The 18,690-nt window shown below is 36.4% G+C and overlaps 1 protein-coding gene across 5 annotated transcripts in view; it reads right to left on the bottom strand.

The window, feature by feature from the left end:
* The window catches only part of APAF1 (apoptotic peptidase activating factor 1), a 90,209-nt gene that overhangs the window by 54,191 nt on the left and 17,328 nt on the right, over window positions 1-18,690 (bottom strand). For 3 of the 5 annotated variants that reach the window (XM_027071030.2, XM_053226643.1, XM_027071032.2), the window contains exons 5-14: window positions 18,387-18,570; window positions 15,398-15,510; window positions 15,168-15,299; window positions 12,258-12,496; window positions 11,683-11,850; window positions 10,842-10,973; window positions 7,378-7,491; window positions 6,349-6,533; window positions 1,668-1,794; window positions 664-789 (exon numbers count right to left, since the gene is read on the bottom strand). In XM_027071030.2, the coding sequence (XP_026926831.1) occupies window positions 664-789; window positions 1,668-1,794; window positions 6,349-6,533; window positions 7,378-7,491; window positions 10,842-10,973; window positions 11,683-11,850; window positions 12,258-12,496; window positions 15,168-15,299; window positions 15,398-15,510; window positions 18,387-18,570 (1,520 nt within the window). The remainder of the gene's footprint in view (window positions 1-663; window positions 790-1,667; window positions 1,795-6,348; window positions 6,534-7,377; window positions 7,492-10,841; window positions 10,974-11,682; window positions 11,851-12,257; window positions 12,497-15,167; window positions 15,300-15,397; window positions 15,511-18,386; window positions 18,571-18,690) is intronic. The other 2 variants (XM_053226644.1, XM_027071033.2) reach the window with 1 other exon arrangement.

The following is an 18,690-nucleotide window of genomic DNA, read 5'->3' as shown; positions in this document are numbered from 1 at the left end:
TCATGCTCTGTGTCTGTCTCTCAATAATAAATAAACGTTAAAAAAAAAATTTTTTTTAATTAAAAAAAAAAACCTGGGTTGCCCTTCACAGACTAAGCATTTTACAACAGGAATCCAATCTCAGACAATAATTTTGTGCAGCAACACTTCCAATCACAATGCATTCAAAGATTCCAATTGGTATTTATCCCATAGACTGATCAATAAATGGCAGACATATTCATTAATTTGTAATTGTTTCTCTTAGCTGCCTGGTAAATATCTCAGGCTGAGAAACCTAGGCATTTTGCTGGTGCTTAAAAATAAGGACTATTAGGGGCACCTGTTACACATCTGACTTCGACTCAGTTCATGATCTCAAGATTCATGGGCTCAAGCCCCGCATCAGGCTCTGTGCCAACAGCTCAGAGGCTGGAGCCTGCTTCATATTCTGTGTCTCCTTCTCTCTGCCCCTCCCTTGCTCACGCTCTCTCAAAAATAAACAAACACTTAAAAAAAAAAAAAGATTTTTTAGACAGTGTTAATTTACAGTTGAAACTGGTTTGCCTCAAGTTAGTAATCAATAGGCAAGTCTTTTATCCCTACTTACCCTAGTCCCTCTAGTATGGAAAAAGAAAATGAATTCTGTGGTAATTACAACTCAAGAGAAAAATACTTCCCTACCTTCACTTTTTTATCCACTGAGCAGGTTGCTATGAATCTGTCATCTGCAGAGAATGCACAACAAAGCACTTCATCCTCATGAGCCTTGATTTCCAGAAGTTTCTCTCCTGTTTCAGCTTTGAACACCTGCACAAGCAAAAATAAAATCTTTTTACCATAAACCACTGGCCACCATTCAATAAAAATCTTTCTTTTAAAGATCTTATTCAGTATTATTTTGCAATAGGAATGAACGTTGGCAAAAACAGTCCAAACAGCAGAAATATCCATCAGAACTTATATGCCTGAACATAGAGAACTATCCCTTGTTAAATGTTTTTAATATCAATAAAAAGAGCTAGCAGAGTATAGCTTCAGTTCTTGAGATTAGTTTGGCAAATTCTTTTTTTTTTAAATAATGAAGTACACATATAAAAATAAGGTTTCCAGTCATAATCTTATAAAGACTAAACCTAGTCTGAAAATCAAAGTTTTAACTAATTTGATCCTGTTTCCTTCCAAACCAAAAGGTACAGTACAGATTTAAAGAAAAGCATTCATTCATGTATTCTGAAAAGAAATGAGAACTTAAGAAATTCCTTCAAGCACCTTAGAAATAATCTAGTCCAATTCCTATTTACAGTCAGAAATCTATGCCTGAGCCTGTACTAAAATAGGTATTTTGTTAAGTAACTTTTTTAATCAAAGCCCAGTTCACTATGCCAGGGAGTCCTTATGTCTTTTAACATTTTCATTTCCTCATTACCCCTAGCTGGTACACAGATGACAGAAACTTATTGCTAGGGTAAAAGGTACTTTCATGCCACTTGGCAAATTTAAAATAATGAAAATGCACAACCCTATCTTTTAAACCTCCAGAGAAAGTTTTCATAAAATATTCCAGAGAGTTAGATTTCTCTATTTCTAATATACAATTTTCTTCAATTTTAGTATTTAAATATATTCTAATATGCACAGTATCAGGTACATGCCTCTTCCAATTTTTCTCAAGAGATTTGTTTTACCTGTAAGGTTTTATCAACTCCACAAGAAGCTATTCTTTGACCATCCTCAGAAAAGCAAGCATGGTAAACAGCATCTGTATGGGGGCGGACAACTAAGCGGGAAAGATTCTTGTTGTTTTTTTTGTTTCTACATACAAGGAGAAAATGAACAGAAACCCAATAAGTAAAAGTAATTTTTTTCAATAATGAAGTAAACTGTCTTTTAACGTTGTGTTGCCAAAAATACAAAATTCTTAAAATTAAGTTACCAACTTGTAACTGACAGCATAGATCTCCTGAAGGAAAAAAAAGCATAACAAAAGTGGCTTTTTAAGAGAAATTCTACCCTCTATCAAGCAACCTGTCGTATGTTGCAAATGACAGAGTTGGGAGAAATCTAATCAAATACATGTTGCTTTCTATTTTCCTTTGATACATTAATGATAACATGTGTAGAGAAAACATTATATAAGAATACTCTCAAAAAAATCTCCATTTTTAAAAGGAAAGAAGCCATACTAAAGTACAACACTATACCCACTGTTAGGATGATGTACTTTAAAACTGTTCCTCTCTAACCACAATTAGGTATAGAGAAAAAAAGATCAAGCAATGTCATTTTATTTATATTTTAGTCTACTGAATACTATTCCACTAGTATACGTAATATGTTATTTCTCATGGGCTAAAGGGGTAAAACAGTGTCAGAATTTCATACACATATGCCCCAGTCATCTTGAATACAATTAAATATGTTAAATGGCATCACGCTTATTTTAATAGTCAGATAAACGTAATGAATAACCCTACTTCTACTACTTATTAAGTGTGTAAACTTAAGCAAACGACCTAATACATTTCCATTTTCTCATATGTACAATGGGAGTAAGGGTACCTGCTCTAAACACTTTCTGACACGTAAGGATGCCATTGTTATTATTCTTTAAAAAAAATTAATCACACAGAAGTTAGGCCAAATGAAATAAGGGAACACAAAAGGTAAATCAGATTTAGACCTTACTTAGAAAGTATTATAATTCAGGAGGTGCCTGGGTGGCTCAGTTGATTGAGCGTCTGACTACTGCTCAGGTCATGATCTCATGGTTCGTGGGTTCAAGCCCCACACTGGGCTCGCTGCAGTCAGCGCCCAGCCCATTTCAGATCCTCTGTCCTTCCCTCTTTCTACCCCCTTCTACTCACACTCCCTCTATCAAAAATAAACATTTGAAAAAAAATATTATAATTTACTAGAAACAACAAAACAAGTAACTGTAATATAATAAGAAGAACTAGAGTAATGAGAACCTGGAAGAAAACCAGGTAAGTTACTAGCAAAGTTTATAGGATTAGATTAAAAATACTCTTCTCTCTCCCCTTGATCTAACTACTCAATTCCCCAAAATAGGGTCAGAAAGTGACCTGTCCCAGTGATGGGCATATAGTGGATGGCCAAAAAGTATTAAAGAAATAACAAATGAATGCATGAACAAATGATTTCTCTGAAAGCTAAAATTAAATTAAATTTAAGCTGCTATCCACCTAAACCGTTCTACAGAAAAAGAAATTTTCTAGTACAGGAATAAGGCATTCTTTAACTATGATCTGGTCAAACCCACTTAAAAAATTTAGCTATGAATGACTAACGATTCTGTGAGAGAACACCATGGGTTGAAACACAGTTGACAGAATGGGGAAAAAAACCAACAAAAATAAAACAGCAAGAAACATTAAAAAAAAAACAAACTCAACAACGCCAAGAGAACAAGAACTAAACCTATGCCCATTTGATTATCAGACCTTGTATTAAAATTCTATTTCAACCACTCACCAAAACACCAATGCCGTCAATCCTCCACAAATTTCTAGTGCATACCAACTATATAGGCCAGGCAAAATGCTATTCTTAGTAATTAACTATTAGATATTAAACACTTTCTATGAATGAGGTACTGCTCTAAGCACTGTGTGTGTGTGTGTGTGTGTGTATGCACACAGTCATTTAATCTTCTCAATAATGCTATGAAATAGCAACATTAGGTGAGAGAAGTTGAATAAAATTCCCTGGTTATATACAACTAATAAAGCAGAGCTGCATTTCATGCCTAGGCAATCTAAAGTCAAAGTCTGTTATTTTAACCTCCAAACTATTCCAGAGTACAGAATGTATGGACTAGTAACAGAGAAAAATAGGCAATCACCATAAAGTGAGACAAATGCTATGATAAAGTGTGCAAGTATTCTAGAATACAGACAGGTCTACCCTAGCCTCAATGAGTTAAGAGACTGCTTCAGAGAGAGAGTAAACTTCTTCCCAGGAAAGAATTAAAAGAATCGTTAACTCCAGGAAATGGGAAGGTGAGAAAAGATGGGGAGTCTTTTTTTTTTAAGTTTGTTTATTTTGAGAGCGAGTATGCGTGCAAGTGGGGGAGGGGCAGAGGGAGAGAGAAAGAATCCCAAGCAGACTCCACACTGCCAGCACAGAGCCAGATGCAGGGCTTACACTCATGAACCGTGAGATCATGACCTGAGCTGAAATCGGACGCTAAAACAACCGAGCCACCCAGGCATCGCTGACTTTTCATTTTATATCCCTCTAGTATTATTTGATTTTTTAAAAAAGCAGAAACACTGATTACTTTAAAATAAAAATAAAACCAACAAAAAATTAATATTTAATTTTAAAAACACTTTTTAACGCTTTTGTGGAAACTTCCCAGAATTCCTCACCAATCCAAGTTAATAACCCACTTCTCAGTTCTATATTATACACATTTCTGTTGTTGCACTCATCACATTATGTTTAATTATTTGCTTCAACTTTTTTCTTCATTAATAGATTATAAGCTCCTTCAAGAGAGCCTTAGCACCTAGTAACAGTGCTTAATATTAGTACATTAGACAAACTCAAATATTTGTTAAACTAAGCTGAATTAGGGCAATCACCCATGGCAATCTGACTTATTTGGAAAGAGGGCCCAGGACTAATAAATATTGCAGATCAACCTAGAGTTCTATTCAGATATAAATTATACATGTGAAAAGTCAACCATTCACATTCATTATCTCTAGCTATAAGAGAACCATGGCATATAGAAAGTGCATAGAAAATAAAATGAGACAGGGGCACCTGGGTGGCTCAGTCAGTTAAGTGTCCGACTCCTGATTTCATTTCAGGTCATGATCTCACCATCGTGAGATAGAGCCCCAAGTGAGTGTGTAGCCTACTTGGGATTCTCTCCCTCCCTACCCCTCCTCCACTCATGCTCACACTCTCTCTTACTCTCTAAAATAAATAAATAGTAAAAAAAGAAAGCTAAACAGATCCAGGGTTTTTCTATTATTAAATTTTTTTAATGTTTATTTTTGAGAGACAGAGATAGTGTGACAAAGTGCGAATGGGGGAGGGGCAGAGTGAGTGAGGGGGGGGAGAGAGAGAGATACAGGGGGAGAGAGAGAGAGAGAGAGAGGGAGGGAGAGAGAGAGGGAGGGAGAGACAGAGAGAGAGGGGGAGAGAGGGGAAGAGAGAGGGAGAGAGAGGGAGAGAGAGGGAGAGAGAGGGAGAGAGAGGGAGAGAGAGGGAGAGAGAGGGAGAGAGAGAGAGAGACAGAGAATCTGAAGCAGGCTCCAGGCTCCAAGCTGTCAGCACAGAGCCCAACGTGGGGCTCAAACCCATGAACTGCGAGATCATGACCTGAGCCAAAGTCAGACACTTAACCAACTGAGCCATCCAGGCACCCCTAAACAGATCCAGGGTTTAAATCCCATTCAACTAACTACAGGAGCGTAATCAAGTCTCAACATCTCTGCAATTTTCTAATTTGTAAAATAGAGAATATTTATAAGGTTTGAAGATAAGTAACGTGCACATGTCGTGTGTAACAGGCATTAAATAGATGATAGTTTACCCTTTCATTTTTCTAATTGGTAAGATTAAGGCAAGAGTAAAACTGAACAGCCTCTTTTAGGAATAAGAATCAAAATTCAGTGGAAGTTTTATTAGTGCTATGTGAAAAGCAAGTGTTAATCACTATATATCCAAGATCTCATTTCAATCTTCACAAAAATACCTCAAAAAACTGTTATCTCTATTACATATGGAAAAGAAAAGCAACCTGTAACTTATTCAAAATCACAAAAACATATCAGGTTTTAATTTTATTTTTTTAACGTTTATTCATTTTTGAGACAGAGAGAGACAGAGCATGAATGGGGGAAGGTCAGAGAGAGAGGGAGACACAGAATCTGAAACAGGCTCCAGGCTCTGAGCTGTCAGCACAGAGCCCGACGTGGGGCTCGAACTCACGGACTGCGAGATCATGACCTGAGCCGAAGTCGGACACCCAACCGACTGAGCCACCCAGGTGCCCCAAACATATCAGGTTTTAGAACCAATGTCTGTGGCTTCAAAGCCCATATTTTTCACTAATATACTATGTTATAGGAAGTAAACCATTTGATGTTAATATTTAGTATAACTGCTCAAAATGCCTACAGGCAAGCATCTATTTCTATGGACTCTGAAAATATGTATTTTTCCAATGCTTACTTCTCCAGAACTTTTCAGTAAGTAAGAATGCTTATTAAAAGTTCCAGCTTTTTCCAAAGTAGTTACATCTTCCTGGAGTGAACTTATTCACTACCTGAAAAATAATGACATAATTAGCACTCTGCTCCCCTTTGGTTTCTCTCCTAACCTACTTACATCCACTCCAGGTAAAGCATTCCATTATCGACCTCCTGCTTGGCCTGCAGCTTAGCTTGCTGATAAACTTCTGAAGTTTCTGGTTCACAGAGACCCAGTTGAACAATATTAGGAAATGGCTGTCGTCCAAGAAGGTGTCCATTTAATGATAAAAACTCTTGGAAATTTTCACAGACTGCACAATCCTACGAACAAACTGAAATCTCTTAGAAATATAACCAGAACCAAGATCTGACATTTTTCTGTTTCTGTGATCTTGTCAGTTTAAAAGCTTAAATGAAGATATTCTCTATATGAGCTAAAATTAAATAGCCAACAATTAGGTAATAAATACCTGGTGACCCTCTCTAAACTTTTAAACAAAGTGTAACAATGGAATACTATTTGGCAATGAGAAAGAACGAAATATGGCCTTCTGTAGCAACGTGGATGTAACTGGAGAGTGTCATGTTAAGTGAAATAAGTCATACAGAGAAAGACAGATACCATATGTTTTCACTCTTATGTGAATCCTGAGAAACTTAACAGAAGACCATGGGGGAGGGGAAGGGAAAAAAAAAAAAGGTTAGAGAGGGAGAGAGCCAAACCATAAGAGACTCTTAAAAACTGAGAATAAACTGAGAGTTGATGGGGGGTGGGAGGGAGGGGGAAGTGGGTGATGGGCATTGAGGAGGACACCTGTTGGGATGAGCATTGGGTGTTGTATGGAAACCAATTTGACAATAAATTTCATATTAAAAAAATAAAATAAAATAAAGTGTAAAAATCTCATTATCCAACTATTACTTTCTTAATACATTGTTTTGTAAAAAATACCACTGAATACTTCACTTCCCCAACTTTCAAACCTCAATCCCATCCACATTCCCAACAGCCTAGGAAGAAAGCAAAATAATTAGAATAATCAAGGATCAAAAAAAGGAAATTATCTCTGTTTGCCCCTTCTGTGCTGCTCATCCCCACTATTAAAACTAGAATTAAATGACAAAATGAGATGCCCTTTAGGGACTTATTCATACTAATTTATACCTTTTCATCCAATATATGCCTATATTCCACAAACTCATGAATCAGATGGGCAGGGCCTACGAGTTCAGTTTTTGCTTTAATCCAATCCAGGGAAAACATTAAAGCACAAAGTTCCTTTAAAAAAAAAAAGTAAGAGAAGGACATTGTTAAAGACATCAAAGAATTCTAACTCTACCACTTTATAACTCTATCCTAACACTACTGAACGAAATTTAGCAGATAACTAGAACTTAAGGACAAAAAAGGAAGTTTTTTTAAAAAGAACCAAAGAAACATTAAAAACTTAAATATAAAATAGAAAGCCTCAAAAAAATACTACAATATACAGGCAAATATTTTTGTAACCCTAGAATGAAGGAAATGGTTGTAAGCATAACACCAAAGCAAAAATACAAAAAAAAAAAAAAAAAAAAAGAGAGAAAGAAGTGCACTTAACTACCATAAAAATTCAAACCTTTAATATAGTTGTAAACAATATAAAGAAAATTTGACAGAAAATAAAAATATTTATTTATAACACTTATGATGAGGGCTCAATATTATTTTATAGAAAATTCTAATAAGATAAACACCTCACCAGAAAAATCTGGTAAAGGCAATGCACAGAATAAAAGGTCAAATGGCCAAAAACCTCACCAATAATCTAAATGAAACAACAAAGATTCAGCATTTTTTTTAAACATTTTTTTTTTTTTATGTTTATTTATTTTTGACACAGAGAGAGACAGAGCATGAACAGGGAAGGGTCAGAGAGAGGGAGACACAGAATCTGAAGCAGGCTCCAGGCTCCGAGCTATCAGCACAGAGCCCGATGCAGGGATCGAACCCACGGACTGTGTGATCATGACCTGAGCCGAAGTCGGATGCTCAACTGACTGAGCCACCCAGGCACCCCAATTCAGCATTTTTTTAATATCAAATTTCTAAAGACTAAAAGCAGTAATAAGAGGATTAGCTGGAATCAGAGGAAATGAACACTCTCACATACTGTTGGCAGTGATGTAACTCAGAGCATCCTTCTGGGGGGCAGTTTGGTAATCTATATTAAAATTCAAACTGCAGGGGCATCTGAGTGGTTCAGTCAGTTAAATGTCCGACGTCAGCTCAGGTCATGATCTCATATACGGGTTTGAGCCCCAAACTGGGCTCTGTGCTGACAGTGCAGATACTGCTTGGGATTCTCTCTCTCTCTGTCTCTGTCCCTCCCCCACTTGTATTTTCTCTCTCAAAATAAATAAATAAACTTTAAAAAAAATACAAACTCTACATACCATTTGACCCAGAAACTATGCTTATAAAAATATGTCCTGGGTCACCTGGGTGGCTAAGTCAGTTAAGTATCCGTTCATGAGCTCACGGTTTGTGGGTTTAGCCCTGAAAATCAGGCTCTGTGCTGACCGCTCACCTGGAGCCTGCTGCAGATTCTGCATCTCCATCTCTCTCCCCCTCCCTCACTCTCGCTTTCTCTCTCTCAAAAATAAACATTTAAAAAAATTTTTTTTTAAATATGTCCTAAGAAAATAATCAGACAAGTGTCCTTCGGCAATCTAATTATCTATAAGCCAATTGGTCACTATACAATGAAACAGTATGAAGCTTTAAAAATTTTGTCACTCTATGTGGCGCCTGGGTGGCTCAGTCAGTTGAGCATCCGACTTCAGCTCAGGTCATGAACTTGTGGTCCGTGGGTTCGGGCCCCGCGTCAGGCTCTGTGCTGACAGCTCAGAGCCTAGAGCTTGCTTCAGATTCCGTGTATCTCTCTCTCTCTCTGCTCCTGCCCCACTCATGCTCTGTCTCAAAAATGAATAAATGTTTAAAAAAAATTTGTCACTTACATAAATTGACATAAAAAGATGACCATGAAATGTAGGTTAGTAGAAAAAAAAAATATGACTATTTCATTTTTTTTAATGTTTACTTATTTTGAAAGAGGGAGGGAGAGAGAGAATACCAAGCAAGCTCCACACTGTCAGAGCAGAGCCCAATGTGGGGCTTGATCCCACAAGCTAAAAAAGATCATGACCTGAGCCAAAATCAAGAGTCAGATGTTCAACTGACTAGGCCACTCAGGCTCCCCAAGACTATTTCTATTATGATCCTATTTTGGTTTTAAAGAATAAGTATATGTATCTGAGCAGAACAACTTAGAAAATTATACAAAAAAGCATTAACAATAACTGCCATCTTCATTTTCTTTTTAGTTTTCCTAAAGTTTTCCAATGAAAAACATTAAATATTAGAAATTACCTTTAAAAATCAGGAAAAGAAGTCTAAAATGGTGAGAAAAAACTGAATCCTGTCACACTATCAGACATGCCAAATTTTAAAAAGATGCACTGACCCAATAATCCCACTTCAAAAAAATTTTTGAAGGAAATAATGTAGGTACAAAGACAAGCAAGATTGTTCATTAAAGCATCATAAAGGCAAAAATCTGAAAACCTAAATGTGCAACAATTAAAGCAAATTTGGCGCAGATATTTATCAGAATATCTTCATTCCAATGCAGATTATTAAATGTAAACTGTATTTTGCTAGGTGAAAAAAAACAGGGTACAACAATACACCCTTTTTTTAACCAAGAGATAACATACCTAAGCATAGACAAATTACTCAAAGTACATACAGTTTTCCAAAATGTTAACATTTTGAATTAGTTGAAGTAATGACTTCAAATATCATCTATGTGGTGATAATACCCAAATGTTATCCATAATGTTATGGATACTATAATTAAGTTATATTAAAATTACGTTAATCTATAATTTTTCCCCAGAAATTCATATTCATATATCCAACTACATATTCATTATTTCCAGTCAGATGTCTTAAAAGTATAAGAAGCAGTATATTCAAAATGAGTTCCTAACACTCCCTTCACCCCCTGACAGACATCCGAATCTCAGTTCATATCAACTCCATTCTTTCTGTTGTACAAGTCTGGAGTAATCTTATAATACACACCAATTCCATCAACAAATCATGATGATTCTGTACCATCACTTTCTCTTTCCATGTTTTCTTTCTCTGAGCACTTACTACTCCCAAAATAGCATAAATTTATTTGTCCACTATTGGTCTCCCTAGAAAATGTAAACTCAACGAGAGCAGGGACTTTGTGCCTATGGTATATCCTCACAATGAAAAACAATACCAGTACCTAACAGGCACTCAATAAATATTTGCTGAATGAATATACTTTCCCATTCTTCATTCCTCTCAAAGTTTAAAATCCATACTGCCCAAAAAAGATAGCTACTGGTAAGAAAAGAGTGAATTTTTAGGTGGTTCATTTACTAGATTTACTAAGGTACCTTTTTAAATCACTGTAGGTAAAAAGAGTAACAAAAACAAAAATACTTACATAGACTTTAATTTTATTTTTACAGGTAAAAGAAAATTCTAAACATAGGATGAAATAAAAGTGAGATAAAAAATAGTAATTTTTAAGTGGATCATCTTACTTTGTGCATGTTAGCACTAGCCATGTGGTAAGCCAGAAAATTGTACCAATACATGCAGTCCTCCTGATCTGGTGAAAGAGTATGTGGCTGGTGATGTCTCTGGAACTGAGTGATTAACTTCTTATGTAGATCCTGAAACACAAATGAAACATTTTAGAGGACAGAAACAATTTCATAACCTAAGTATCACTATAGCTTACAAAGCTATTTAAAAATGTGCAGAGAATCAACCAAGAAAATACTTAATTACAAAAGGAAAAGATAGTAGCTTTACACTGGAGAAACTAGCAGGTACCACTTTAACCAAGTGATCAACATTAACATCACTGACAATAAGACATATCGACTTCCTAATATGATGCACTGAAGACATAACTTTTGTGGTATTCTTGACAAAAAAATATAACCTAAATATAGTCAGGAGAAACAATCAGACAAACCAAACTAAGAGACTCTATACAAAATAACTGAGTAGTACTCTTCAAAAGTGACCACGAAAGATAAAGAAAGCCAAGAAATTTTCATAGATTTGAGGAAACCAGGGAAACATGACAATTATTAGGCAATATGGGGTCTTGATCTGAACCACAAGAAGGGCATTAGTGGGAAAGCTGGTGAAATCCAAATAAAATCTGTAGGTTAGCTAACAATATTCTGTGATTGTTAATTTTTTGGTTTTGATAACTTTATTATAGTTACATAAGATGTTAACACTGGGGGAAGCTAGATGAAGGTACATGCATAAAACTCTCTTTAACCCTAAAGACAGTTTTGCAACTTCTATAATCCTAAAATTTCAAAGTTAAAAATTAAAAAAAAAAATGCACAGAGATGCAAGTACCTGAAGCTGGTTGCGATTCTTTTCTATAAGGAAATCTACTTGAAGATCATGTAAATAATAACAAAATGATTTTCCATTCCGATCACAGAATAAGAGAGACTTATTAACAAACTCCTGCAGTATGTCTTCAACTTCTTCAGTTTCCATGTCCCAGAGAATACATAACACCTGGGAATCATTTTAAGCATTTAATGTATCACAAAAATACAATTACCAGGATTGCAGATAAGATGTTAACACACATAAACATACACACAAATCATATCATAAAGCCCTGAATAACAGCATCTCAATTTCATATGAAGAAGCTCAACTATTTGTCAGGATAGAAAAGAGAGATAACAAAGTCAGATGCTTCTCCAGCTTCACTAGAACTGAGAAATAGGAAACTAATCTGAGTTCAACACCAAGCTCTTGATGGAGACTAAGAGCAGTAGGATTTTTACATCCCCCATACCTCCTCAGTGACATGGGTCTTAACCTTCCAGTATCCTCTATAACAACATCCTTGGTACTATATCAAAAGTTCCATGTCAAAAATACCCAATGATGAGGATTGCTGGTCCTTCTATTACCTTTGTAGGCACCTTAACATCCTTCTGAAGGATGGAAAGATCTGTATAATAATCTTTGATGTCCTCTCTGAGCATTTCAACACTTATAGACATGGCTTCATCCAGAGCCTCATAATCATAAAATGAAGATTTCCTTATTCTCTTAAATTGCTTATTCTGAAGTTGCCTAAGGTAGTAATCCCAACGGTTGGGAAAATCACGTAAAAGTGCACCAATCAAAGACACTACAAGAGGAGAACCTAAAAATAAAACAAAACAAAAAACAAAGTCACTGGGTTAATACTGTGTCACTTCAAAATTACCACTAAGAGTCACATTATTCTTTTTTTTTTTTTTTTTTTTTTTTTTGGGACAGAGAGAGACAGAGCATGAACGGGGGAGGGGCAGAGAGAGAGGGACACACAGAATCGGAAACAGGCTCCAGGCCCTGAGCCATCAGCCCAGAGCCTAATGCGGGGCTCGAACTCACGGACCACGAGATCGTGACCTGGCTGAAGTCGGACGCTTAACCGACTGCGCCACCCAGGCGCCCCACATTATTCTTAAAAAACAATTTCTGCTGCATGTTACCCAAACCCTTAAAATATTTATAAAACTTGGATTCACTTTATGTATTTATTCTAAAGAAGGCATTAGAAATAAGAAATATTTCCTTTAAGGATATCCATCACAGCATTATTTATTTATTTTTTATTTTTCTAATGTTTATTTTTGAGAGAGAGACAGAGTGTGAGCAGGAAGGGGGGGGGGGGGCGGACGGCAGAGACAGAGGAAGACGCAGAACTCAAAGCAAGCTCCAGGCTCCTCGCTGTCAACACAGAGCCCGATGCAAAGGCTTTGAACTCACAAACCATGAGATCATGACCTGAGCTGAAGTTGGACATTTAACCAACTGAGCCACCCAGGTGTCCCTCAACACAGCATTATTTAAAATAGTGAAAAATCTGGGGCGCCTGGGTGACTCAGTCAGTTAAACTCACGGTTTGTGAGTTTGGGTCTCGCATCAGGCTCTGTGCTAACAGCTCAGGGCCTACAGCCTGCTTCTGATTCTGTGTCTCCCTCCCCTCAGCTCCTCCCCTGCTCACACTCTATCTCTCTCTGAAAAACAAAGATTTAAAAAAAATTTTTTAATACTGAAAAGTCTTTTTTTTTTTAATGTATTTATTTATTTGTGGGGGGCAAGGAGGAAGAGAATCCCAAGAAGGCTCCCTCTGCACTATCAGTGCATGCAGCAGATGTGGGACTTGAACTCACAAACCATGAGATAAAGACCTGAGCCGAAATCAAGAGTTGGTCACCTACCCAAATGAGCCACCCAGGTGCCCCTGAAATAGTGAAAAATCTTAAACAACAATAGAGAAATGACTGAATAAATTGAAGTTATCACAATATTATGCCACTAATAACTTTTTTCAAAACATACTTAATGACATAATATTCAAGATTTGTTATATGAAAAAAGACAAGATTCAAATCATGTATACCATTGTAACCTGAATATTTTTTTCAAAGTTTTATATGTCCTAAAAGACTGAAATACTCTCGTGATGATAATAATTATCAGGTTTATGGATAATTTCTCTTTTTTCTTTATCATTTCACACATCTTTTAAATGTTTCAAAATAGGGGCGCCTGGATGGCTCAGTTGGCTGAGCGTCCGACTTGGGCTCAGATCATGATCTTGCAGCTTGTGAGTTCAAGCCCCGCATCAGGCTCTGTGCTGGAGCCTGGAGCCTGCTTCGGATTCTGTGTCTCCCTCTCTCTCTGCCCCTCCCCTGTTCATGCTCTGTCTCTCTCTGTCTCAAAAATAAATAAATGTTAAAAAAAAAAAATCTTTTAAAAAAAATTTTTTTTAAGTCTTGAAAAAAATTTTAAAAATAATAAATGTTTCAAAATGGACAAACATCACCTTCACAATTAGAATACAAATGAAGTATTCTTTTCTAAGATATTTTTTAAAAGTCAATTAGCTCAGGGGCACCTGGGTGACTCAGTCAGTTGAGCGCCCAACTTCGGCTCAGGTCATGATCTCACAGCTCGTGAGTTCGAGCCCCGCGTCAGGCTCTGTGCTGACAGCTCAGAGCCTGCAGCCTGCTTAGGATTCTGTGTCTCCCTCTCTCTCTGCCCCTCCCCTGCTCATGCTCTGTCTCTCTCAAAAATAAATAAACCTTCAAAAAAAAAATTTTTTTAAGTCGATTAGCTCAAAACAAACTATCTATCTGATGGCAGAATGAAAAAACAAGGTCTGTTGAAGCATTAACAACAGTGGAAGAAATAATCTTAAGAACTCATAGGACTATTTAAAATTTTAAATTTCTGTATGTCAAGTAAAATACTACAAATGAAATTAAAAAGCAGACAAAAAACTGGGGAAGTATTTACAAAAAATGGCAAAGAGCTAATAGCTTCAATAGAGTGACAAAAGTCAATTAAAAATCTGCTATCACAAAGAAAAGTGAGTCAAGGATAATTTCTTAAAATGCAAATAGTCAATAAACAAGTAAAAAGTTTAACTTCACTTAACTTCATAAAAAATGCAAATTAAGAGAACACCATGTTACATACAAAATTAGAATACTATTTTTATAAAATCAACCAAAAAAAATTAAAACTCTGATTCTCATATTTTTTTATTCTTTGACAAAAGTCATGTCTGTATCTAACGTCTCCCACTAACATATCATGGGTGTTCATTAAATATTATTTTAATGAATAAATGAATACCAAAATATTATTATCTATTTAGGGTATCAAAGAAAAACCTAAAATACTCTAGGTTCTAGAATACAATATTCTAGTAAAGTTTCTGGATGTTCATGTGCTAAATTGTCATACTTATTACCTTAATTTACAAAAGGATAAAATTAGTATCTCTATAACCCTCTCATACACAAAATAAATAACCATACCTTTACATTCTTTTATAATACTGTGAGCTTGTTCTGGCAAATCTGCTTTCTTCACATTAACAAAAAGGGATAAAATTTCAAGTCCTTTTTCTTTTCCTAAGCCACTCTCCACAGAGACTACATATTTAGGACCTGTAACAAAATCACACGATATAAGTAATTTGGTTAAAATATATATAAATCTAATTGAATTAAAACATAAAGGCAGTAAAAAGCATATTAACCCTTACCCATTACTGAATCTGTAACACTCTTGTCTCTGGTTGTAATAAGAATCTGACACTGATTGTCAAAAGCTTTTAATACCCAAGGATCCCAAACATCATCCAAGATCAACAGAGACCTAATTTTAAAAAAACAAAAACTTGTATTAAGTCACTAATGACATTTATTTAAAGCTTCCTTCTAATGTCTTTTAAAATTTACAAAATAAAAGATATGTATTTCATGGCTCTTCCCCTTTGCTATATTCGTTTCACAATATACTGATACAAATAAGGAAAAAAAATTAGACTTTCCTCTCTTCCAACCCAAAACAATGAATGCATTTTATTATTTTCTTAAGTTTACTTAATTTATTTTGAGAGAGAGAGAGAGTGTGTGTGCGCAGGGGAGAAGGAGAGGCAGAGAGAGGGAGAGAATCCCAAGCAGGCCCCACACTGGCAGGCTCAGTCTCATGAACTGTGAGATCATGACCTGAGCCAAAATCAAGAGTTGGAAACTTAACTGAGCCATGCAGGCACCCCAATGAATGTATATTAAAGTTAAGAAACCTATAAAAACAGAACCGTGTAGGTATTAAAAAGTGGTTACCAAGTGCCTTAAAAGAAGTTTCCAAGTAATGAGGTTTTTCTTTTTTTTTTAATGTTTTTTTATTTATTTTTGAGACAGAGAGAGACAGAGCATGAACGGGGGAGGGTCAGAGAGAGGAAACACAGAATCTGAAACAGGCTCCAGGCTCTGAGCTGTCAGCACAGAGCCCGACACGGGGCTCGAACTCATGGGCCACGAGATCGTGACCTGAGCTGAAGTCGGCCACTCAACCGACTGAGCCACCCAGGCGCCCCAGTAATGGGGTTTTTCTAATTTAGTCTTTAAGTACCAAAACCAAATGAGAAATGAGCTCAAGGTTAGCATTAGAATCAATCATATAACAATGACCATTTTAGCCTTTTTTTTTTTACCTACAAAACTAGCAATTTCATGTGTTCTAACATAATGCACTAGCAAGAATATTACCTTTCATTTGGTACACTAGTGGGGGTCTTTTCCATCTATAAGTCAGTTTGTTTATTCCTAATGAACCTCTGTGCCAATTCTTAATTGGTTTCTCCAAAAACTTTTTTGAACTCAGCAGAACATACAGAGAAAAAAATACAACTAAAAGCTGATAGGGTAATTATACACTAGCATTTTTATACTAATGGCACATCACTTCTGTGCATTACAAAAAAAGACTCTGGGTACACACACAGCCTGGCAAATTGCCAAAGCATAAACCACAATGATGTTGATAAACAAAACGAATGACAGGGTGCCTGGGTGTCTCAGTCAGTTAAGCATCCTACACTTGATTTCAGCTTAGACCATGATCTCTCAGTTGGTGAGACTGAGCCTCATGTCAGTCTCTGCACTCACAGCACAGATCCTGCTTGGGATTCTCTCTCTCTCTGCCCCTCCCCCACTCATACACATCCACACACACACTTTCTAAAAATTAAATTAAAAAATAAATTTTAAAACAATTTAAAAAATAAAACAAAATGAATGACTTTATAAGCCATGGCCTGATACATGTGTTAGCATTTACAGTATTCCTAAACAGAAATCACTTTTACTTTCATAGGGAAGGGAAGCAGGACTAGGGAGAAGTTACTACACAAGAAAAGAGTATTAGTTAGTGGTCTCAATCCCATTTCCTCCAGGAAAATAGATACCAGTGACTATCAAGGGAAGGGGGCAATAACAGAGGGATCTGGAAGAGAAAGAAGCCAGAGAGAAGGGAGCTTGTCCTCTGTATTATGCATCCATTAAGAATCAACTACGAGGCTTTTCCCAAATTACTACTCTCACTCAATATTCTGATATTAATCCCCTTACCAATTTAAGAATCACTGCCATACTCACCACTGTTACATATGAAAGTGTACTGCATCATCAGCTACACTGCAGCATTAAAAAAAAGTTCAGCGCCATTACCTAATTCTCACCCAATTTACTGCTGAACTCTCAAGGAAGGCTTTATTCATCATTGTACTTGCAACACTTGACCCAGAACCTAGCAGAACACTCAATGTTGGTTAAATGAACCAATGAAAGAATGGTTGTTAGATCAGGGAAATCAAAGTGATGACTGAATCCCAGCTGGTTAACTATTGATGATTACATTGTTAACATAAGCAGCAACCAAGCTATTGTCTCCCTTCTGGCTAATGAAAATTGCAAAACAGTTGATAACAGCGCCTGGGACATAATTATAATCTTATTTATTGAATGAATTATTTAAATAAACAAACAAAACACACTCTTGAAGTACATGAAAGTAGAAAAGTTAGATATACATATATCCAAAAATTAATACAACACAACAGAAGGGTCCCATTAAATAAATAACCCTTTTACCAGGTGCCTATATTTATTCGGTCTCTTGTTCAATGTTATCCATCAGAAACAACAGATTCAGGAGCACCTGGGTAGCTCAGCTGGTTAAGCTTCTGACTCTTGATTTCAGCTCAGGTCATGATGTCATAGTCATGAGATCAAGCCCTGCATCTGGCTCTGTGCTGGGTGTGGAGCCTGCTTGGGATTCTCTCTCTCTTTCTCTCCCTCCCCCTCTCATTTCCCCTCCCCTGCTGGCACACACACTGGTGCACACATATGCTCACTCTCTAAAAATAAACATAAAAAAATAAAAAGAATGGATTCAAGGTAAGAAGCTTGCATTTTCTAGCAAAGATCACTAACCAACTCACCTTCTTAAGAAATACTTCTTGAGCACCCCAGTGGTAGATAAGAGACATAGTAGGTAGAATGCAAAGAAAAATAGCAATTTTTGCCCAGTGGCAGCCACCTTTGTTTTAATACAAGACAAAGAACAGCAGAAAAGCAACGGTTCATTCTTAGATCTCTACTGAAGAGCAAGAAAAGGGTATGATGTTCTCAAACCGTCAGCAGTTAAGTCTCATTGGGACTTCATACATTAAATTTGTCTATCTGTACCGTGGGTGTTTACGCAGCATCAGAATGCGAAGGCGGTCTTTAGCCTCTTCAATATTGAGTGGAAGCCTCTGGGAGAAACTCTCATCCTGATCCAACCGTGCGCAAAGATTCTGCAGTTTCATCAGAAGCCCAGACTTGTCTTGTTTCCCAACTGAAACCCAGTGCACACCCCCTGGGAAACAACCTAGGAAAATAAATAATAATAATAAACTTAAGGCCTTTGAACAAGTGTCCTCCTTTGAAAGATTTTGGTGATTAGATTTGCTCCAATTTCAACCTCATCCTATCTTTAAATTTCTCTTGA

This window comes from Acinonyx jubatus, chromosome B4 (genome assembly GCF_027475565.1).
Source record: "Acinonyx jubatus isolate Ajub_Pintada_27869175 chromosome B4, VMU_Ajub_asm_v1.0, whole genome shotgun sequence".
NCBI lineage: Eukaryota > Metazoa > Chordata > Mammalia > Carnivora > Felidae > Acinonyx > Acinonyx jubatus.
The sequence above is the reverse complement of the archived record's forward strand: the minus strand, read 5'-3'. Positions and strand labels throughout refer to the sequence as shown.